Source organism: Aythya ferina, assembly GCF_964211825.1.
Source record: "Aythya ferina genome assembly, chromosome: 7".
NCBI classification, from domain to species: Eukaryota; Metazoa; Chordata; class Aves; order Anseriformes; family Anatidae; genus Aythya; species Aythya ferina.
The window spans coordinates 17,111,603-17,133,545 of record NC_140302.1 but is presented as its reverse complement, the minus strand read 5'-3'; the positions used below and the strand labels follow the sequence as shown (position 1 = coordinate 17,133,545).

Here is a 21,943-nt window from a genome sequence, read left to right as displayed (position 1 = left end):
TTGTCATGGCTACAAATGCTCTGGAGTATGTCTGTGCCTTCGTTGGAGACAGGAGTTCACAGCTGTCTTTCATGAACAACTTTGTTCTCTCTGGACAAGAAATTGCCACAGTAAAGGTGGGAAGATGATCCTTGTTAAACAAAGCATTGTCCAGAGGCAGTGACAGCTAAATGCCTTGACAAGACCAGAGACTTCTTTAGTACCAGAAATCACCCAGATGTTCTGGGTTTACAGCAAACCAGAGGCTTCCAGAGGCATTAGTGGATACTTTAGTGGCCAAATCCAAGTTAAATTAGACGTGACACGAGACTCTTCCAAATTGCTAACAAAAAGGGGAAATTTTGTAACCCCGGCTCTAGTTCAGAGTCTGGGAATTGCAGCCCTGGGGCAGAGCTAAGGACAGCCAGGTCTTGTTCCTCCTTGACCAAAGCAAGGTGAGCTTAATGGGGCCTCAAGAGAGGAGGCAGAAGAAAGTTCACAGCAGAAGCTGAAATAGCCAGGGCAAACAGATGGCACCAAAATGTGCATTTTGAAATGTTCCAGCCAGAGGCTGGGAATGGCTTCATTACAGGGCTAACGCCCAATGGCACAGAATGAAACAGGGCCCTTCTCAGCATGCTGGGCTCCCAGCTTCCAGCCCTAATTACCACAACCGGTTTCCCTCCCACTCCATACACACACTGACTTCGACAGCCACGATGTGAGCCTTCGCTGCCCTTTGAACGTCTCACGGCACTTGTTTGATAGAGCTATAGTTACAGAATAAACACTCGTTAGAAACAAGTATGACTAAATTCTCCTACAGATTTTCCTTTAAATCACTTATATGCCCCCAGATTTCCTTCTGCAGCTGGCTTGCCTTCCCAAACTTACAGCTGGGAGTCATCGTGCTCCATGGCACACATCATGTGCAGCACAGGACCCCTTACAGAAGAGCAGTGTAGGTCCAAACTCACTCATGAGTCACAAACCATTTGAAATCAGTAGGGCAGCTCGAGAAGTTCAGGTGTGGGGTGGCAGGACTGCTCTCCCACGGCTTTTTGCCCAACACAAATGGAAGTCAGCCACAAAACTTTCCCACACACCGAAGGAAGAAAGACCCTGGAGTAATTAGCTAATCTCTCTTTGTTACAATCTCATTCAAAGCACATAACAGGGCTCATAAAAATAGTCTTTCCCATGGCAGAAACTGTGGATATTAGCAAAAAATAATCATTACTTCAGCATGTAAATCACACCATGGGGAAAAGTATCAGTGCTCTTTTATCAGCATTAAGCGCACATGTTAGAACTCTATTCAGAGGCCGCAAGCCGGAGAGAGAATATGCTGTGTGTATGAGCAGTTGGTTTAATGAAAGACAGAGGCAGGAGTTTTAGGACAAAGGGGTTATACTTTAGGTCACATAGGCTCAAAGTTTAAATCATGTCACAATCTGTATTATGGAAACATTTAACTACTAACCAAGAATTACAGAAAGGGAAGTCATTTAGGGTATTTTTTTTTTTAAGGATCTGGTTTCCTAGGGAAGTAAGGCATCTCAATTACATGCTTTGTATGCATGTGGGCGTGTTTCCACCCCACCAAGGACTTCTGAATCTGTCAGCCAAGCCCAGATCACTGTGACAGAGTGACATAGGCCTCAAGGAACAGGCTGCCCAGGGAAGTGGTGGAGTCACCATCGCTGGAAGTCTTTAAAAGACGTTTAGATGTAGAGCTTAGGGATATGGTTTAGTGGGGACTGTTAGCGTTAGGTCAGAGGTTGGACTCGATGATCTTGAGGTCTCTTCCAACCTAGAAATTCTGTGATTCTGTGAAGGATGGTTAAGCTCCTACAAGCGTTGAGAGAATAGGCAGCCAGATGGAGAAAAGAGACTGAAATCATGTTAGTGCCTTGACTCCACGAACTGCAAGTTGTGCTTGGGCACAGAAGCCACACTGGGGATTTTGGCCCACTTGTGGCCCACTGTTGTGTAATGGCAACCAAGTCCATAAATGAAGCTTCCAGAAGTGTCATCTGTAGCAGCACTCATGGATAAGGCCCACAGGAGACTTTAAGGCAGTTTAAAATAGCTTAAATACAGATAGCTGGGCTGAAGGTGGTGTCTGAAGATTAGGTTAGAAAAATCCCATCTCAGGAAGAATGTAGGTCTGTAACCTGAGAGCCTACAGACAATATCGCAAGAGCAATAACATTATAAAGGGCGTTTGGATAATCCAAATTCTCCAGTGCTTCCTGTCGTGCTGTGCTGCTTTTTCTGCTTGAGCTGTGGAAGGAATTTGCAAAGAACAAGTGCTTTCATGTACCAAAACCAAGATGAAAAGATAACTTCTTCTCACTGTCAAATATATTTACATAGTGATTTGCCAGACTTGCCAACCAGGCCCTGTGTTGGGCATTAGTTTTGTGAAAGCCCCAGCTCCTGAGATCATTTGTTTATGTGAGGATCTCTGATTTAACACTGGAAAAAAAAAAGTCAGAAATGTGGCACTCCCAAGCACCTGACCACCAGCAGGCAAGCAAAAAAAACGTTAGCACAAAACCACCGGGATGCTGCGTGTACTTGCGTGGGGGCAGTGCCAGATTTAGGCAGTTGAAATGTTTGGGGTCTGCAGCATCTCTGCAGCTGCAGATCTTCCAGAACCAACCCAAGAGGGGGAAAGAGGCATCATGTGCAGCATCCCCAGCGGGAGCACAGCCTGCAAGAGCACAGCAAGCGATGCTCTGCTCGCGGAGGCGAGCCAGCAGTCAGACACATGGAAATGCAGGGTTTGACCTGCTCTTTCTTTCCCCATAGCACAGAGGAGTGTGGCCAATACTTTCCTGAACTGTGTCTTCATGGTGGCTGGAGGGTGGCAGACCAGGGTAAAACCCACCAGCAACTGCACAGACATCTCTGCCAGCAAGCTTCTGAATTTAGAGCAGTCCCGTCTTGCTTTCCTTTCAAAGTGACGTGGGCTTTCAAGGAGAAAAGAAGCCACACAACCAACGAGGTTCGTAGGACCCTGGTTCTAGTTCATATGCACAGGTCTCCTGCCGGATGGGATTTTGGGGCAGCCTATTCTGGGCAGGGAGCCACCAGCCACCTCGGTGCCAGCTGCGGGGACGGGGACAACGTCCCTGTGCCGGGGCAGGAAGCGGCTCAGCATTTCCTACCGCGCCGGCGTCATGGGGAATTATCTGGGAGAACAATGGCCCCTTCCTCCCGCTCGCACCAGGCCACGCTCGGGGACGCCCGAGCCTGTGAAATCCCCTCGGCTGTGCCTGCTCTGGTGGCATGGCTGGCTGCTTCCCCTGCCACTCATCTCAGATGCTGAATCATGACTGAAGGCCACTTGAGGCACTGCCTGAAGCTCCAGGTCATAGTGTCAGTGGAGCTCAAGGGACTCGCTCTGATTTTATGGTACAAATTGAGAAAAAAAAAAAGCACCCAGCAAGTTCAGCAACAGCAGCCCTGCAGGCCCCAGAGCAGCGCAGCAACCCGGCCAAGCTGTCGACCTCACCGGGCTGCAGAAACGGAGGCTCGGGGCAGACGATGCCAGCGCGTGCGCCTCGAGAGCCACGCCAAGAGGAAACACGATTAAACGTTTCTCAGTCCAACTGTTTACTCAGCTCGAAGAAAATGGGCCCCTGACCAAACCTCAGCAAAGGAGAGCGCTCCAGTCATGCTCTGGGTGGGGAAGGAGAGCAGAGACCGGCAGCCAAACTGCCCAGCCCCGTCCTTGCCCTCGCAAGGCCGTGCAGGGAGTGAAAGCTGCATCGTGCCCATGGAGCACATCAGCAAAACACAGCAACACCTCTGCAGAGGACATCTTCACGGCAGGCTGTAGCTGATGCTGCATCCCACCAGCTGCAGCTGCAAGGAGAAATGCCTTCATTTTCACCTCTCCCTCTGTTATTGTTTGGGGTTTTTTCAGCTATGGAAAAAATCTTCTGCAATGCTTTGAAATCTGATTAGAAATTAGTAAGGGTCTGGGGCTTTGTTATTGTAGGGGGGTAAAACAACAAGGCTGGCTTCCCACATCCTCTCCCTCCGAGTCCCCAAAGCATTCCACATCCCTGCGGTAACGCCTTTTAACTGAAAACAGCGGGTCACCATACTTTGTTACTTTATATACCTATTGCTTCATACATTGCCCACGCATGCAAGGCCTTATCAAAGGCCAGGCCAGCCACACACCCAGTTTCTATAGCCCCAGCCTTCCCAGTATCCAAGGAGATAAAATACACAAGGCGGAAACAATGACATCACTCGGCAAGGATGGCGATGGGGACGGGGACAGGGACAGGGCAGGCACTCTCTCAAGAAGCCTCGGGAAGACAGAAGCAGCTGTCTGTTCCTGCCATCCCACAAGTACCATGATTCACCTCCAGAACTCCCCTGGCTACGTCTGGATGTTATTCTGGATGTTATTTCTCTCTCTCTCTCTCTTTTTTTTTTTTTTTTTTAAAGAGCATTCTTGAGTTTAAAAGCCCGTATCTTTTGCGGTTAAAAAGAGGTGGTGTCAAACCGAGAGCTTTCAGCTTTTTTTGAAGACAGTCCTGGTGTTGACCACCCTCAAAACTGGTTTCTCTCGGCTCACTTCCTACATGAGCTCACCCAGAGCAGAGACCTCGGCCCCATTGACCTCAGTGTCGTACAAACACAGGAAAAAGACAAATCTTCTCCCAGAGAGCCTAAATCTGGCACAGCCTGAGGGATAACAAGTTTTATGGTTCATTTTACCAACGGGCAACACAGCCACGCACAGCAGCCCATGGCTCTGGAGCTTAATGCCCAGGCCAGGTTACCAGAGTGTGGCAGTTCCAAGTTATCCTCATCTCTGGCCAGTGCCACAAGAACTGAAATCACCTTAGTCACCAGAATAAGTTGTTCTCCCTCATTTCAATCATTTTTGTCAAAAAAAGCAGAAGGGACAGGCAGACATTATTTTAATCTTTCCCACCACGGTGAGGAAAAGCTCTTGATGGGAAAATGACACTGAGTGATCGCCCTCATGATGTGGGTGAGAAGTGCAAGTGAAATAATTGAGTAAATATACGAAGAAGTCTCGTCATTTCCTTCCCCTGATGTAGCCATAGCCACATCCAAAACAAAGCTTGTTCAGCCCCTGAGCCATCACTACTGACAGGCTGCTGCACCTTTTGATGAAATGTGATTTTGTCATCACTCTTGCCTCGGTTTAAATTAATTTAGAAAGATAAAGATAATGGTAATGAAACAATAATAAGGCTGTAGCTCTTTCATTTGCAAAGATCAGCACAGACAATGAAGTCAGTCTTAGGATTCAGGACTTTGGGGAATGCATGGGAGGTTGTGGAATGTCTTTTTTTTTTTTTTCCAAAGGCCCTTAGAAGTATCTTGAAGTTGCATTCCAAGTAAGGGAAAATACTTCCACAGACAGACGCAGCATTTCACCAAGTATCAGCCTCTAACAGGACTACAGCAGTAAACAAAAAGCCTATTTCAAATAGTAAAACGTGTGGAAGCAGAGATCTTAATGTCTATTTAGTCATAGAGTTCTTGACAAACAAAAAAAAAATAATTTCTTTTGTAAGTTCATTTACAAAGACTTAAGTTATTTAACTGCACAAATAAAATGGGAACAGGAAAAAAAGGTGGACAAATGCTGTGAGAAGTTTCAGTTTAGATGGTGAATTTTGGGAGCAACATCAAACAGAACCTCATTTTAAGAAAGTGGGGAACTTATTTGAATAATTGCAGCCTGATCTCTTCAGCAAAGGCTTTAAAACTCTTTTTTTTTTTTTTTTTTTGAGTCTGCAGTAACTCTATTTACATATATGATGATGTTTCTGCATGCAAAGGGCTGTGTGCGAAAACTATGAGAAACATCTTCAGAGGACCCTGGATCAGGCCATAAATGAACTACTTGGACTCAGTATGTCTTATTTTCTTTGGTAAGTGAATTAATAAGTGCTCTGTATAAGGCAGCTGCCAAGGAAAGCACATGGGTTGTTTTCACTGGCGAGGCAGCTAGAAAAAAAACTAAATAGCTCAGACAGCACTGCCTTCGAAGAGTCAGCTCCACTCACAACTTCTAACAGTTCTGTTGTGAAATGAGATCGGCACCTTTGTGGGGAAATTCCTACCAGTTTGCCACACTGGTATAGAGGCACAGCACCTTCTGCATGCTGCTGCTGCTTTGCAGCAAGCCTGGCTGAGGGCTCTGGGCATGCTGCAAAGATGCAGCCCCAGAGAAACGTGGCCAAGGGCTCACCACGGATCTGGCAGAAGTCAGCACGCTGCGCTGACATCATGCTGCGAGCAGACAGCCCTCACCACTAAACCTTCCCTGCTGCAGTCAGCTACTGAAAAAGGAAATGGGTGTACATTAAAAAAAAAAAATGAGCACACCTTAACACTTGGTGGTGTTCATGCCACTTTGCCTTGGCACAGCAGACTAGGATGTTCAGGCACTGTGGAGCAGGAAGGGTAAATGGCAGCTTGTGGTTTGGAGACATGAGCCAAACAGCTCACACTGCTAAATTCCTCTGCTCCAGTCCACACCCACGTGAAGGAAAGCCCCATGCTCCACGCACCAGCAAGAACCACTCACATAGGCCACCACAGATGACTTAACTGGCTTTGTTTTCAAAATAAAGGGAAGAAAGGCAAGAGTTCTATGAGAGCTTGACACCAGGTTTGATCTTGACACAAGGGTTGCTTTTACACCAGGAAATAAATTTCTCCTAGTATCAACCATAACAAGGGCTCAGAGCCTAATTTTCAGGCAACAGGTGGCTCCTAGTGCCAGACTAAAACAGGGGCCCCTGCTTAGACACAAGGTTTGTAACAGGAATCTTGCTACAGTCAGTTTCTCTCCAAATTCTCTGCTGAGGTCAGTTAAGGGTGGGTATCACAGATGCAGTCATATCACACTTGCAAGCTGGCAGCATCAGGGTATCTACATAGCAGCCAGAGCCAGAGCCAGGGGTAGGGCTAAGGCTAGGGTTTAACAGGAATGCACCCTGCAGCCAGGGCTATTGATGAATCCTGTGCCGTCTGATCTTTGTGATGCCCTTTACTCTGACTTTAGGAAGCAAAGCATGACTTGCAAGCCAAAGACAAGAGTTAAGATTAGTTCCTCACACCCTTGTTTCTTCCAGAGTTGCAGCAGGCTCCCCCAGGCAGTCAAGGGCTGACTCATATGCATCCAGCACTCTGAAGTGCCCCCGAGGACAGCTGACTAAAGAAGAACTATTGATTAGGGTTAAACATGCCAGAGTAAATGAGTTAAAGTAAGAGGTGATATCAGGGGATTAAAATAGCCTGTGTGTAATGTTTGACCAGTGGCAGATGTCTGTCCAGTGACCTAGGCTGGACTGGGGGAAAAGGGGGGTGGTGGTGGTGCAGTGGCTGGTGGCAGGGGGGCTGCGGCAGCAGGTGCCTTGCAGCAGGTAACTCAGCTTCGTGAGCCAAGTTAAGTTCCTCCTGGCATGTATAGTGCCCCATGTTTAATTCCAGGGTGGGAGAAAGGGCAAACATTTAGCTAAATTCTGGTTAATGCCTAGGTTAGGGTCTTGGTCCAGGGTGAGGTCTCCTGCTGAATCCTCTCCTGCTAAGAAGCTGCCTCCAGGCTGGAGGGGTCTAAGCAGGGACATCCACTGCCTCCCCCAGTACTCAGGGTCCCATCCAGCCCCGCACCATGGTAAGGACCTGCAAAAAGCTGTAGGAGAGGATGCTTTTACAGGGCTTTTTCTCACTTAGTTCTGCTGAGCACATTGAAATGAACACAGGTCCTTATCAAGTTGGTTGCCTAGGTTTAGATTTTTGGGCTCCAGCTCTTATCTCTGTTCAGACCCAGGCATCATGTGATTTCTACGTCTAGTTCTTCCTGATTTCTGCCAACATTGATCCAAGGATCACTCAGGAGAAGCAGGGCTGCGGTACATACACATACTCAAAGCCACTGAAGGCTCTCACTTTGATTTCTACAGGTCAAGGTGAAGTTTCTGCTTCAGCTGACAACAGGCTCAGACACTGTGGCTGGACCACCTCTTCCTTTGCCCTGTAGTGTTGCTTGAGTTGCACTTCAGAAGCATGAATTTTCTTTGTGTGTTGGTGTTTGGAGCCCTTCAACACTGAGTTCTGGAGAAACTCACTGCTGGTTCTATTCAAAATAGAGTGCTTCAGGGAGATTTAGTGAGCAGTGAAATTGTGCCATAAAGCAGCTGCACAGTCAGATTCACCAGCCAGCACTGGGTTTTACGAAGCACCAAGACAAATTCTGTTGTGTTCCAAGATGAAGCACCAGCAGGGCACTGAGCTATCTTTGCCTTTTATGAGAGCACTAGATGAGGTTATTTTCAAAGGCTGTGGGTTATCCACTTTCCCAAAACGTGCTGTTTAAACAGCCCTCTGCAGCCTTGCAGGGGAGCCTCTTCCACACTCCTTTGGCAAGAGTTGGCCCCACAGTCTTGATGTTTGCAGCAGAGCATCTTCGGAGCAGAAGACACAGAGCAGATCCCAGTTCAACAGTGTCACAGGCAAGTGTCACTGCAGGGCCCCAGCCCAACCTAAGTCCAAACAGCTCAGTCTCGCACTGTGCCTTGGCTAAGTCATGAAATACCTGCAGAACGCAGCACCATGCTCTCAAGCCAAGTAACACACAGCAGCTTGGTGTGAAAAGGAGCATGGATCGATCCCAAGCCAAGGTCTGGGCTGGGCATTGCTGCACACATGCTACTTTAAGTTCAGGTCCTTTCCATCCCAAACAGACATATTAGCACTTAATTAATCGCAGAGTCAAACTATTTTTCTCTTTACTCATTTTGCTAGAAAGACTCACAGGGGGAATGCGCTAGGGCCAGAATCCAAGTCATTACCCCAGTGAAATCCAGAGCAATGTCTTTGATTTTAGCACAGCTGTAGATTTCTGCAGTGTAATCTTCCGAGCCTAGCCCAGGCAATGCCCTTGCACAGGTCACTGTTATTACCACGTTTACTTGACAGAGGCAGCAGACCGATGAAGCAAGGCTACCAACAGTTTACAGAACCAATCTCCTAGAAAGGAGTTGCAAGATCTGCCACACAGATAAAAATATAGAAGGCTGATATATTTCTCTTCTACTTTTTCCAGGGCTAGACTGCTGATAAGAGTCTATTAGTAAGAGGAAAAAAAAGAGAAGCAAAACCAGAAAACATTGCAAATCACTTTACTCTCCTCTTGAGACCTTTCTTATCTATGAAAATCAACAGGCTTCGCAACGGTAGTGATGATTTATTGAGCCACACCTCCACAGTGCCTTCTGTGCACCCTGTGACAGGTGTGAGCATGCACATGGCAGGAGACACCACATCCGTCCCAAGCAGCTTACCTGTGGCGAGGTATCCGACTAGCTCTGACCATGTCTGTCTGTCTGTCTCTGCAGGTTTCCAAGGGAGGTAAGGGGCACGCGCTGTCCCCAGTGTGACCAGCGGAGTGACACATGCTTGACTCCTTGGAGGATCAGGCCAGAAACTGCTCCAAAGCCAGCCAGGAGTAAGCGGGAACAGGATCATGCAGATACTCTTACTTACCTGGGGCTGGGAGGCCAGATTCATCTTATAAGGATGCGTCTTCCCCTCTTCATTTACAAGTGGTGACCAGACTTTTGATTCTGTCCTGCAACACATGAATTTTCAATAGTTAACCTACTTCCATCACAGAGCAACATTATTGTTATTAAAGGGTTTGGAGTTCATCAGCTAAAAACACCTCCCCCAGAATTTTGTATGCAGCACTACCATACTAGAGGGAATCCCTACTAGAGCCTCATTCCAGGTACATAATTTGGATGGCTGAGAAACGCTGTAAGAGGTCCTTGGAGCAAGACAGGATCTCAGCAGCGACTGCCCTGGCTCGTCCTTTGGGACTCCAATGGCGACACAACAAGCACGGGCTCCAGCCCGGGCAGTAGAGCTGGGAGTCACCCAACAGCAGAAGCTGGAAATACCCCTGGGATGCAGATCCTTTAACTAAGTGGGACAATTCAAATTACTATGTGTTTCAGCTTTTATGGGTAGCAGGGAAACGGAACGATTCTTGTCTGTATTGAATACACAGAGAACATTTTGTTCTTGAAGTTGAGCTGCCGGAAATGTTTCTTGGTTTGGGTCTCCAGAATTTCCTTATTTATGCAGTGGTATCCATGCAGAGCAAACAGAAATGTTTGGGAGTTATGATAAAATGAGTCAAAGTCTGCGATGGGACTAAGAACTGAGACGACATAATGTGTCCAAGGGAAAGTCTGCATAACCTTTGCTGCTCTGTGGTCTGACCCAATTACTCACAGCGGCCTGAAACACAAATCAAGACCTCTGACCAAAGCCAATCACTTCTACCATCATCATTCTGGAGTTTTGCTATGCCCCAAAGAACAGCAGACAAGCAAGCAGTGAGGGAGAATTAAGAATTAAGCTTAGATTTGCTTGAGATATATTATGGGAAACACATGCTACCTAAGTTTCTCAGACATACAGAGAGCAGCTAGCATCGAGGAGGGACCAAACAGTGCTACTTTTGCAAACTTTTTAATAGTAGGGAACGAGTTGCTGTAGAATTGCTGAATGAAACCTATTGTTCAATGTTACACATTGCATGGTGCAGCAACTAGATAGCTGATAAACTCTTAGGATTAATTTTGAAAGCCATGTCCTGTTTTGACAGCAGATCCCGCAACTTCGTGACTCTGCAACTGCAGATAGATGTTCTTCCCAGATATCTGTGGGGCCAGGGCCAGCTACAGTTTAAGTTCTTAGTTAGCAAAACAGGAATGTTTCCACTGAGAATTAACTGGACAACTGGAAAGATACTTTAAACAGAAAAGGCTTATAAAACTGACAGGGGTAGAGAAGCAGGGTGTAGAGCTACCCACAGTAAATTAATTCTCGTCTACCTCATTTCTCTAAAAGCCCTCCAATGTCAGAACATTTTAAAATAAAAACAAGCAAAAAAGTCTAACTGTGATACACGTGTATACTCCAGACACTTGCTGCATAAATAGTATTTTAATGCTTAACATCCAGAGGGTAGCTCAGTGGGAGGAGGTGGGAGCCAACACTCTTACTCAAGGAAGAGATTTTTTATAGGACATTTATTTACCTGTTGGTGCAGCTATTGCACTCTGGACTTTACACAGAAGAAGCCTTGACGGAATCCTGCTGTACTGTACCTGCTGTACCTCCTTTCTCAGGAAAGTTCACAGACACAGGTCACACCTGATGGTAGGCTTTACACACCATGAGTCAGGCAGAGCAAACCTTTGCCTCTGGGCTATTGCATCCTGTGGGCACAGCTGCAGCGCCAATAGCCCACAGCCTACTTCACCCAAATCCTGGCATCTGATGCTCTGGAGAACACGTAGACTGACAACTACGGACATAAGAGCTGCATGGGGTCAACTCTATGACAATCTGATCATTGTCTTGCCCCAACAGCTGCTGTTGCTGGATGCACAACACCCCAGGTGAGTGTGAAACAGTCATTCCCACCTTACTTCTGGCCACCAGTGCTTTAAGGGGCCAGAGAAACCAGCAGCTTTACTCAGATGACAGCTATCAAGCATAACAAAGTCACAGACACCTCTCAGATGGTTGCTTTTTGCACTTGAAGACTTGTATTTGCACAGAGGGGAGCAGCCCACTGAGCAGAGCAAAGCCTTACTCTTTGGAAATGCTTGCAGATCACATGTGACTGGGTTTTCACCTCTTCTGGAAATACAGGGGACACAGCAAAGCACATGGAAATCAAATACCCTGCCAGCCAGGCTGCAAGCAAGTGGACGCTGGCTGGAGATAAAAGAACAGTTCAGAAAGCATTAAACACTTCAGCTGATTTCTAGCATGAGGCAGCCCTGGTGCCAATTCTCACTAGTATTTTCCAGGCAGTACTTTCTTTTGCAGCAGGTTAGCGTTACCAGATTTCAGAAGCACCGAAAAGCCTTTTTCAGACTGTGGATTTAATCTCAGAGCAGGCCAGTGTATGAGCACAGAGCAGAAACCTCCCCTCAGGTCCCTGGGTGCTTCCTCTCATCCCATTGCCCTGGCTTGGTACATTGGAGGTGGCAGAGCGCGTTGGTCTCCAGCTCTTGGGAGGCACCTTGGGTTAGTTACCACAGCCAAATTTGGGTTTCTGACCAGATTTTTCTCCCTTTTTTAATAGCAAGACAAAAAGCCCCAGTTTGATTCCCAGCCTGCTGCCATTCCAGTCTGTCACTGGATATAAATGGAAGCAGCAAGGTCACTCCAGGCTTTACTTTCAATTCAGCTTAAAAGTTATCCAAACAGATAGGTTAAATAGCCAGCAGGGTTGTCCCTCTAAGGCCAGGAGGACAAAGCTTCCCTTTGTCTTTACAACAGCTGTCACAGAGCCCCTCACTTGCTCTCTCAACACCCATTTATGGCCCCAGCAAAGAGGAGGCAGCTTTGCTGTGGATGCCCTGCCTGGAGGGGCCAGCACAGTACGTGTCCTGTCCCACCACACCACCCGTGGAGCTGCGATCACAGCTCTTGGCCACGGTCTCCTGCCTACGTTCCTGCCATCAGCGTCTGCACTTGTACTGAAGCATGGCAGGAAAAAGAGGAAAAGCACCCAAATGCTCACCTATGTCCCATTTCTGACCCAGAACTTGATTTCTGTAAGGCTGGGAAGTACAGGTACGAGACATGAGTCGGGTGGATTGGTTAGACGTCATATCTCTCTCATATCTGCATGTGCTTGTATTGTTTATGTGAAGCAGGAATCAAGTGTTGGAGTGGCTAGCTGAAATCCGAATTTATTTTATAACATGGTTTCTCCTCTATATTCCAGCAAAAGGGACTCCAACAGAGAGTGACATTCAAACAGTGAAAAGAGAAGACAAAAACATGACAGTCAAACAAGCCCAGGAACAACTGCCAGACAAATTAATAGTGGGCATGCAAATAGACAAACTTCATCGTGTTTGCAGTTTACACTTCTGTGCTGTTTCCTCACCACAGGACAGTGAGCAACCAAGGCAGGGTCAGGGAGTGAGCCATGCATTTGCTGTTCCATCCAGGCAGAAAACAAGACCCAAGATTAGAAAATTTGTCTGAGGTTAGCTTGGATGGGAAGGTACTGGTAGGAAGGAGAGGAAGGAAACTGCATGCAAGTCAAGGCAAGAATGTGGAGAGGTATTTGTGAAATACAACATTTTTCAAGAAGCTTGGCTCGAACACGGTATAATATAAACATCACAAGAGGCTACATTTTGCTATCAATGGGGTTTGCGTGCAGGGCTGGGCCATAGCTTCAAGGGAAACTTCAGTGCTGGAAAATGAGGGTCTAATTCTGTAGCCAGGAACTGTGTAAAGTAACTTCTGCAGGGCAGAGGCACATTTACATTCCCGTTTCAAACACGGGAATGGACACAACTAATTTACCCAAGTAGCAACTAAACCCCTAAATACTGAAAAGTTTCTTGCACATCAGAAGGTTTGACGGCTGAAAAACAAGGAAAGGATTAGGCAATTCCTCTTTCAACAGCCCCCAGGGTTTTAGGCAGGCATTTTAACAGCTTTAGTGACTGACTACAGGAGCTTTCAGGCTACCGGGAAGGTACCTGTTTACTCAGCCTGTTAGCTACGGAAGTACGTGCCCTTGGATTTAAACACCAGCAGACTCTTTTAGCAAGCCCTCCATTAATGGACAAATTCTCTTTGGCAAGCAAAACCATCTCGAAGAGCAATGCTAGTCACAACTTCCTTGAGACAAGAGGCCCTGAATTAATTTCTTATTTCACTTCATACAGCCACTAAAAGCAAAAGGGCAACTCTGGCTTCAGTAGCAGCACCAGAGGAGCACCACAAGCCCTTTCATCACAGCGTGGCGGACAGGGCACACCTGGCTGCTCACACTGCTCCTCCACCAGCCAGCTGCAGCGTTGACAGCTTTTGCCTTCCCAAAGAGGCTGTAACAACACGTCAAAAGCCAGGCTTGACTTGCCAAAATGCCTTTGAGTGCCCCCATCACTGGTAAAAGCTTCTGGCGGGCACCTGCAAGGGCTGGGGAGCAGCAGGGTGAGCTGCCAGGGAGGGCGGCCGGTGTGCATGGCCTTATATAGCTGCTGCACAGCACCGGCCCTTCCCAGGGCCACGAGCATTATTAGCAAGATGACAGAGCTGGAAAACTCTTGCTGGCAGGGAAACAAAAAGCAAGCCTAAATGAGTCAACAAACTCTGCAGACTTCCCAGAAAGCAACCTCGAGCCTAGTGTGGCTTTGTGCAGCCACGGCCGAACACAAGGGACAAGCAGAGCGAGGATGGGGAGCTTCCCGCAGTGGGGGTGCAGCCGAGCCTACCGAGTAAAGCCCAGATGGCATTTCTCTCTCTCCCTTGCCCTTCACTCCTTCTCCATAGGCATCTACACATGATCCTTTTTGACAATGCACTTAACATCTGCTGGTAGGACATCTGACTTCTCTGATCTGAGCAGTTTTCAAAGAAAAAAAATGCATAGCTTCATTCCTTGGCATCACTCTTAGCAGAGTAACAGACTGTTTTGCAAACAAAGAAAAGGTGTATCAATATATCATATGCTGGCAGTGGAGGTGCAGAAGAACAGCTGGATATTTGAAGAAAAGGACAGCAGGAGCAGAAAAAGAGATTACATTTGCAATCCCTTTTCACAAATATTCCTCTCCTGTTACCACCCCAACCTGCCTCCAGACAAAAGAAGGGCAGGCTCGCTGTAGGAATATTTATTTTTTGTTCACCAAACATAAATAAACAGTTCACCTTTGAGTTGCTCATGGCTGCACATGAGCACAGATCCATTACAAACTTGGTGACATGGGCAAAAAGCCATTTCTTTTAGAGATTACTTTCACCTGTACTGCAACTGGAATGAGCATTTGTCTGCTCTTGTCCATCTGTAGCTACAGCCACAGAGCTGTGTGCCAAATTCCTTGTGAGCATTACCAGTGACATGGGTAATGTTGGACCTTTTGGATATCAGGTGAGTTTTGTTTTCGAGCCTTCCTGTCTTGAGACCTCTCTCAACAAAGTGAGTTTATTTCCCCAAATTCACTGAGCTTCCAAAGCAAGCTGACAGCATTCTCCAGGCTGCTGGACATGTCGCTGCTTACCTCTGTCAAAGGAAAATCAGTGGTGTGCTTGGGAGGGGGGCAGCCAAGGGCAACACTTTGCTTGACCCTAGACTGTCAGTGCTGAGGTACACACCCTCACTGAAAAAAAAAAAAAAAAAAAAAAAAAAAGAAGTCTTCCCAAAGACTTAAGAACCCAAACTTCATTTTTTCTGCAAAGCCAAGAGGCTCACAACCCTGCCTGTGAAATTTCTTGCTTTAGCAACTGGGTGGTTCTGAATTAACTGAAGTGCAAAGTCTGCTGTAGGTTGGTCTTTCTATGTGTACCAAAGAAAACCACCATGCAGAGCTTGACCATACACTGATGAAGACAATAATGGAAATTTTACCTCCATTTTTTGTGAACTATGATTCTAAGAGGACTCTCTAGCCTGAAATAAAAAGCAAAACGAAGGAACAAACAGGCTGAGAAGAGAGCAGCAATCTGCTGGAGATACAAAGTCCAGCAGGAATTTGGCGTGTGTGCCAATATTGTAAAACAACTGCTTCCAAGGCAGAAAGCAGACCTTTCCAGTTCTGTTCACATGTCAGGCAGCAAAGCACCTGGCAGTGCCACTTAGAGAGGCACATTCAGAGAAAACAATTTGTGGCTGGTTCTAAATCCTAGGAAATAAACAGATTTTCACCAATAAATTTGCCCCTTTGGGTGAAAAAAGCAGACCAGGCATGTTTTCTTCTGCTAGAAATTCAATCCATTTTTAACAGTGACATGTGTTAGACTAGATTTCCTGCCTACAATCTGATCTGAAATATTTTTGGACTGCTACCATCGTTAAGGAAAATACCGAAACAGGAAACATTGGAATGCTGTTGATATTTGCAATCAAGTACACAGTGCAAACAGCATTTCCTTTACCAGAAGTGTTTAAGTCCTTTTGGTTCTCTACATTTACATTTCTCTTAAATAATCAGTAGTGCAGCCAAAGATAAGGACATTTTAACCACTCAGCTACCATTAAAAGCAAAGAGGGTTGCATAGATGCTGAGTACACATAAGGTTTGTTTAGGCCTGGGGAAGAGGCACAAGAACAGGACAAGCATAGCCCCGTACTTCCCCAAAATGCTCCCAGCCTTCAGGTCTTTGCAGCTTAGGGGCTTTCTGCAACAGAGATACTACTGTGGTACATACTAGCCTTTACAGGTTTTATTTGCATGAATTCATCCCATCTCCTCTTGAACACTTGCATTTTCAGCATTCACAAGGTATGTCCTCACTGTCACAATGGTAGTGTCCCTTTGTGGAAATAAAATTCCCAATGTGAGCTCCAACCTGTGTCTGTAAAATCCCTCTTCGCCCGTCCCTGCTGCCACTCCAAATGCAGATCTGACAGCATTTTGCACACCCAGCTCTCAAAGAAATCATTTAAAATTAATCAGCTATCAAATTAATAATCAATAAAGGTTTCTGCTTTCACAAGACATCCCTATGATGATGAGTAAAAAGGATTGGAAAATTTCTCTCTTCAGAAACCCGGCACAGCTGGGCACACCAGCAGCACCAGCTGCAGTGCCTCCCAGCCTGTGGAGCTGCTGCCGTCAGACCTGGAGCCCTGGCCAGCACGGCTGCTTGGCACAAGGGACCAGCTAACAAGCCACGACTGCAGAGCATGGAGACCTGACCCAGGAGCTGGCAGTGTTGAAGCACAAGTGATATCCTTTTGTTTTCATACGCAACTACCTACAAAGCCAGGTGGACAAAGAGATGCAGTTACAGGGGCCCAGAAGGGGACAGCTCAGAGCTTGGGATAAAATATCCTCAACAGAGAACAACCAGGAAGGACAGCATGATGCACATGTCTGTCTTTTTGCATTAAAGCAGAGCTTTCTCCTCTGAGAAAGCATCCTGTAGTATCATATTCCTGATAGAAACACATCTCTAGCAGCTATCAAATCTCCAAACAAGTAAGCGATTCCCTAAGCAGAATTTTAGTCCCAAAGAATGAGGACCAAAGACTTAAAGTTCCCTGGAACTACCTGAAATGGATTTCATACCAAGTAATGGGCAGTAATATCAAACCCTGGGGTGGATGAGTAGTTAGATCACGTTTTTTTTCACATCCTTGCAGTCTTTACACTCTCCTTCGCCATTTTGTCATTGGTACTTGCTGGTCAGTAAAGCAGCAGGGTCTACCACACTCTTCATGCTTCCACATTTAAAGACAGTCTTGAGTTTTAACTCAAAGCTCCTGCATGGCTTTACACTGCTGCACAGAAATCTCCCTCTGGGCAGCTTCCACATCCAAGGCTGAAAAAACACGCATTGAGTGGCTATAAAGCTAACGACTTGATAATGAACATTTGCAAACACATTTTCCAGACTCATGACTGGTAAGAGTGAGCTTGCCCACAGGCTCAAAGAGCCCTCCTCTCCCTCTCCCTCTCCCTCTCCCTCTCCCTCTCCCTCTCCCTCTCCCTCTCCCTCTCCCTCTCCCTCTCCCTCTCCCTCTCCCTCTCCCTCTCCCTCTCCCTCTCCCTCTCCCTCTCCCTCTCCCTCTCCCTCTCCCTCTCCCTCTCCCCTCTCCCCTCTCCCAGCCAGAACCAGGCAGCACTGGCTTGCTAAGATCTAGAAGCCGGATATTTGTGGGCAGAGAAGAAGCACTCCCTCACAGGAACACCACAGGCTGCCAAGCTAGGGGTGAGCATGAGAAATGCTGGGGCTAACACGCTGCTGTAATGCTCACCACCCATTCACACTGCCTTCCTCTGCTCGGGTCTTCCCTCTGTGAACTCCCTCGATGAATTGTCAGGCTTGTTTTGGCCAAGGCCCATCACTTCTTCCTGAACTGGGAAATGCCTGCTGAACTGCTGCCCCTGTGCAAGCTACAGAAAGAGTTCCCTTATCACAGGAGAGCCACAGCAACTGAGCTACTGCATCACTTATGCTTTTGTGCTTCCCCTGCCTTGAAGCTGGTACCTGTGGCTGCAATTCAGGTAAATCTCCTGTACCCCTGAAATGCCAGGCCCCAGTACTTTTAAGAAGCTGGATCAAGAGACTCCAAAATGCACAATCTTTCTGAATCTGTGAGTGGCAAAACCTAGATAACTAATAGCTTGGACAGCACACAGCCATGTATTTTAACTGCTAAATTCATGCAACAGGAAGAAAGGTCATCTCTGGTCACACCTCCTCTGCTATGAGTGAAGTTTTTGTGAGACCTATCTTGGAGTTCTTGCTGTCAGGAGCCACAGAGCAGGCTGACAGACTCTGCCACAAATTATCAGCTGATTTCTCACAGGGAAATTTGTTTTCATAAGGTCAAAGTGCAGCAAATGCAAGCAGCACTAGGATTAAAGGCTGAAATGCAGTCCCCCCTTGCCATTCAGTGCCTGGCCAGATAAAGCACTAAGAGGTCAAATTAAACAAACCAGCCAGAGAGGTCAAACCAAAACACAGCTACTGTCCACTCCACCTCCCTCCTAGTCCCTGTCCCCAGTCTCGCCAGGCGACCTACCTGCTGACTGTCAGGGTTAGCTCGTCTGCGCAGCCCTTGATTTTGTTCTGCGCCTCGAGGTGCGTCATGTTATCTGTGTTCACGCCATCGATGGCTATGATCTGGTCGCCTATACACAAGTTGGCTGTTGCAGCTTTGCTACCTGGAGTCACCTGCAAGAAGACAAAATGAGTGAATGGACTGTCCAGAGAGCCACTTTCCAAGAGACATCTGAAAAGCAGCTGCAGCACCTGGAAACAAGGAGGTGAAAACTAATGAAAGCAAATCTCAGCAGAAATCTTAATGGATACAGGTCTTTTAGATAACCAACTCTATTAAAATGAGGATCAGGATTCTGTTTTGACACCCACAGATAGAGATTTAGCAGGGAAGAGACAGGTAAATGGCAAAAATTTTATTTTCATTCAAAGCAACTGGCTTTGTAATAGAGTAACAACAGAAGAAGCAACTCTGTTCTTTGCTGGACAGAGAAGTGCTCTCCAAAGCAGAGGGTGCTGAGAAAAGCAAGGTAGCCCAAGCCTCTAAGAAAAGAGATGCCAGAAAAGAGAGAGAGAATTTGAGTCAATGCTAATCATAAACACCTTCATCTGTATCACAATCTCATTTGGTTCCTTCCTTGGGAAAAACGTTTGGGCACAAGATTTTGGACTGCATCTTCAGTAAGCTGGTTCAGCCCAGGGGCAGGTGGAGCAGAGTCACTGACTACAGTGTGATCAATTCCAAAGCAGTGCTTGATCTAACAAGCAGAAGGGGAGGCAGAAAGGCATCACAAACCTCATCTTTAAAGCACAATCTGACAGTACTATCTGAAAAAAATGGCAGCATGATCCCCAGCCTCCCAGTCTGACCTCACCTTGATACATTCTGCCATATTGCACCTCCCTTTCCTCTTCATGCTTGGTTTGCTTCCCAGATATACTATGGCACTGCTAAAGAGCTGCTGTGCTCTGCCTGAGAAATGAGGGATGGGAAGGAGCTCAGGGTAATCTGCTGAGATCCCAGACAGAAGACATGATGCAGCAATGACACCGGTATGGTACTCCTTGTGAAAAAAAAAAAAAAAGATCCCAGCTAAAACTTGTCATTTTCAAGCTAGTCAAGTGAAGAGCTTATTCACTTTTCTCTATTTCTGCTAAAGAGGTGTCCTCTTAACAACCAAGACCTCTTTGGGGAAAAATTATTGCCAGGGTTGAAGGTGAAGAATGTCACATTTGCTGGTGGCTTTGCAATCGCTATGTAAGATTTTGTGCAGTGTTAATGACTTTGTGGGAGGGGCATCATGATTAATGTGGGCTTTCATCAATTATTTAACAGGCAGAGGAAATGAGAAGGGTGGACTGCTTCCACCCTTCTCCAACTAAAACATGCCTTGCAGCTGGGACACACCTCATTTATGAGTCCGTTGCAACTGGTATTCTTTCTACGCATTCGTGCTAGGTTTCAGCATGCTGGAAAGCAGCTGAGCAAACCCAGCAGGACTGTCAGGCATAAATAAACACTGTTCAGAAGATTTAGAGTGCTCCTAACGTGGGACAGGATGGCAAACCATTCCCCCTAGGGAAATGTTCTCTTCCTAGAGGTGTCACCCATTAGCTGCAATCACTGCTTTCCCTGGGCCAAAAACGAGGCTATTCAGCACATCCCCTCACAGCTGCAGTGGGATATTTTCCCTAACCAGAAGGAAGATGACAAGATGCTTTTTTTTTTTTTTTTTTTTCCACCTCTCTGCTAAGTCATTAATTTATGGAAAAGGGAAGGACACAGATGCATATCACGGATGTCCAACTTGGCTAAGGTGCTCAACATTAACCCCAGGACCTTCGGAGGGGTCAACGAACAGTGCCTGTCTACCTGCTCCCCGCTTGTAATGCTGTAAGCAGACTGTGAACAGAGGAAGTGCTAACGGAAAGCCCAGACAAGGCACCAGGTGGATAGAGAAAATCTGTGGCCACCAGTCCCATGGGATTTGGGAGCTGCTGCTTGAGAAGCTGTGGGACAGATCCCTGAAGACACCATTACAGCAGAGGGAGCTCGTAGGAGACACATTGTGGGTCCTGCTCTTGTCCCTGGGCCTTTACCTCGTCCCTTCTCAGTGCCTTTATTTCCTCCACTGCCCGAGACAGGAGAGGGGCACATTACTCAACCCCATGAAGAGCGCTGAGCTCAGCACACAATTACCGTGATTCATTTTCAATCAGACAAGGCTGCTAAGTGGTCAAGAATAACGCTGGATTAACACCACCACTGGCACACTGCTGGAGGCTCAGCCATATAGCTTGTATTTAAAGACTGACAGCCTATGCAGCATTTGGCAGGCTGCTGGAAATGATCCTGTACGACAAGGAGCAACTGAGCTGGACACTGATACTGAAGCCTCCTGGAGAAACCCCAAAAACCACCAGAATGAAAGAGTGGCACCCGCAGAAACACCTCAGTGCTTTGCCTGGGCTTGTGGTTCCTCTTCTGTGTCCACTTCAGAGGAATTTGAAATTTGAGTGCTGTTCTCCATCAGATAAGAGTTGGTGATTACACCCATTAGGTACCCTGCAAACCTCTCCCCTAAGGGGAAGCCACAAGGATGCACAGTAATGAAGAAGATAAGCAAACTTGCCAAAAGGAAACTTGCTTAAACACCCAGCTCCAGTTCTTGAAATAACTTGCCCTGAAATGTAACCTTCCACAAACCATTTCCCTGCAACATCCAGCTCATGCTCTCTGCCAGGACTGCTCATAGCAAACGTGCCTACACAAGAGCTCAGCACCGCAGGGAACCCATCCCCCAGCCTTTTAGCATGATTAATAACTACTAATGATGCTCCCTCCCCCCTTGCAGCATAGTCTGTTCTCATCTCAGTGCTGCTTTTGAGAGGTGCTCACCTGCCAGTTAGCATCAAGATAGCAGAAAGCTAGCAGTTATTAAACAAGGACCTTTTTCTGCCTTTATTTGCGTGGTGTCCCTCCCTGGGCCGTGGCAGCGTGGCTGCAGGCAGGGTGCTCAGAGCACTGGCAGCTACTGGCCAGCTTGCACAACCCAACAAGGACTCCAAAAATGAACAGCCTACAGGCTCACAAGCTGCACAAGGGCATCGATGCTGCACTGCCTGACCCTGCTTTGCTCCTCTCAGACCTAAAGCTCTGCACCAGCCTCTCCCCCTTCTCCCTTCTCAACCAACATCAGAGCAGCAGCCTGGGAGAACGGAGGGGATGGTGGCACAGCCACCTCGCACACGATGGGATGCAGCTGCACCTCTGCGTGGGATGGCGAGGAGGGCTGAAAGATGCTGCGAGGAGCAAAACCTGCAAGCATGACTGCACAAGTTACATCTTGTGCAAAGGCTGAGCCTCCTGCCTCCTTCAAAACTGCTC

General features: G+C 47.1%; 1 protein-coding gene and 1 long non-coding RNA gene across 5 annotated transcripts in view; both read right to left on the bottom strand.

Moving 5' to 3' along the window:
* PDLIM1 (PDZ and LIM domain 1) overlaps nucleotides 1-21,943 on the bottom strand; it is a 40,515-nt gene that overhangs the window by 11,688 nt on the left and 6,884 nt on the right. For all 4 annotated transcript variants that reach the window (XM_084526763.1, XM_084526762.1, XM_084526764.1 and 1 more), the window contains exons 2-3: nucleotides 18,578-18,729; nucleotides 9,541-9,625 (exon numbers count right to left, since the gene is read on the bottom strand). In XM_084526763.1, coding sequence (XP_084382889.1) covers nucleotides 9,541-9,625; nucleotides 18,578-18,729 — 237 coding nt within the window. The remainder of the gene's footprint in view (nucleotides 1-9,540; nucleotides 9,626-18,577; nucleotides 18,730-21,943) is intronic.
* LOC311440197 lies at nucleotides 1,514-9,533 on the bottom strand. Its single transcript, XR_014695262.1, has 2 exons — nucleotides 9,339-9,533; nucleotides 1,514-9,121 (listed from the first exon to the last, which is right to left on the bottom strand). It is a non-coding gene; the product is annotated as an uncharacterized lncRNA (long non-coding RNA).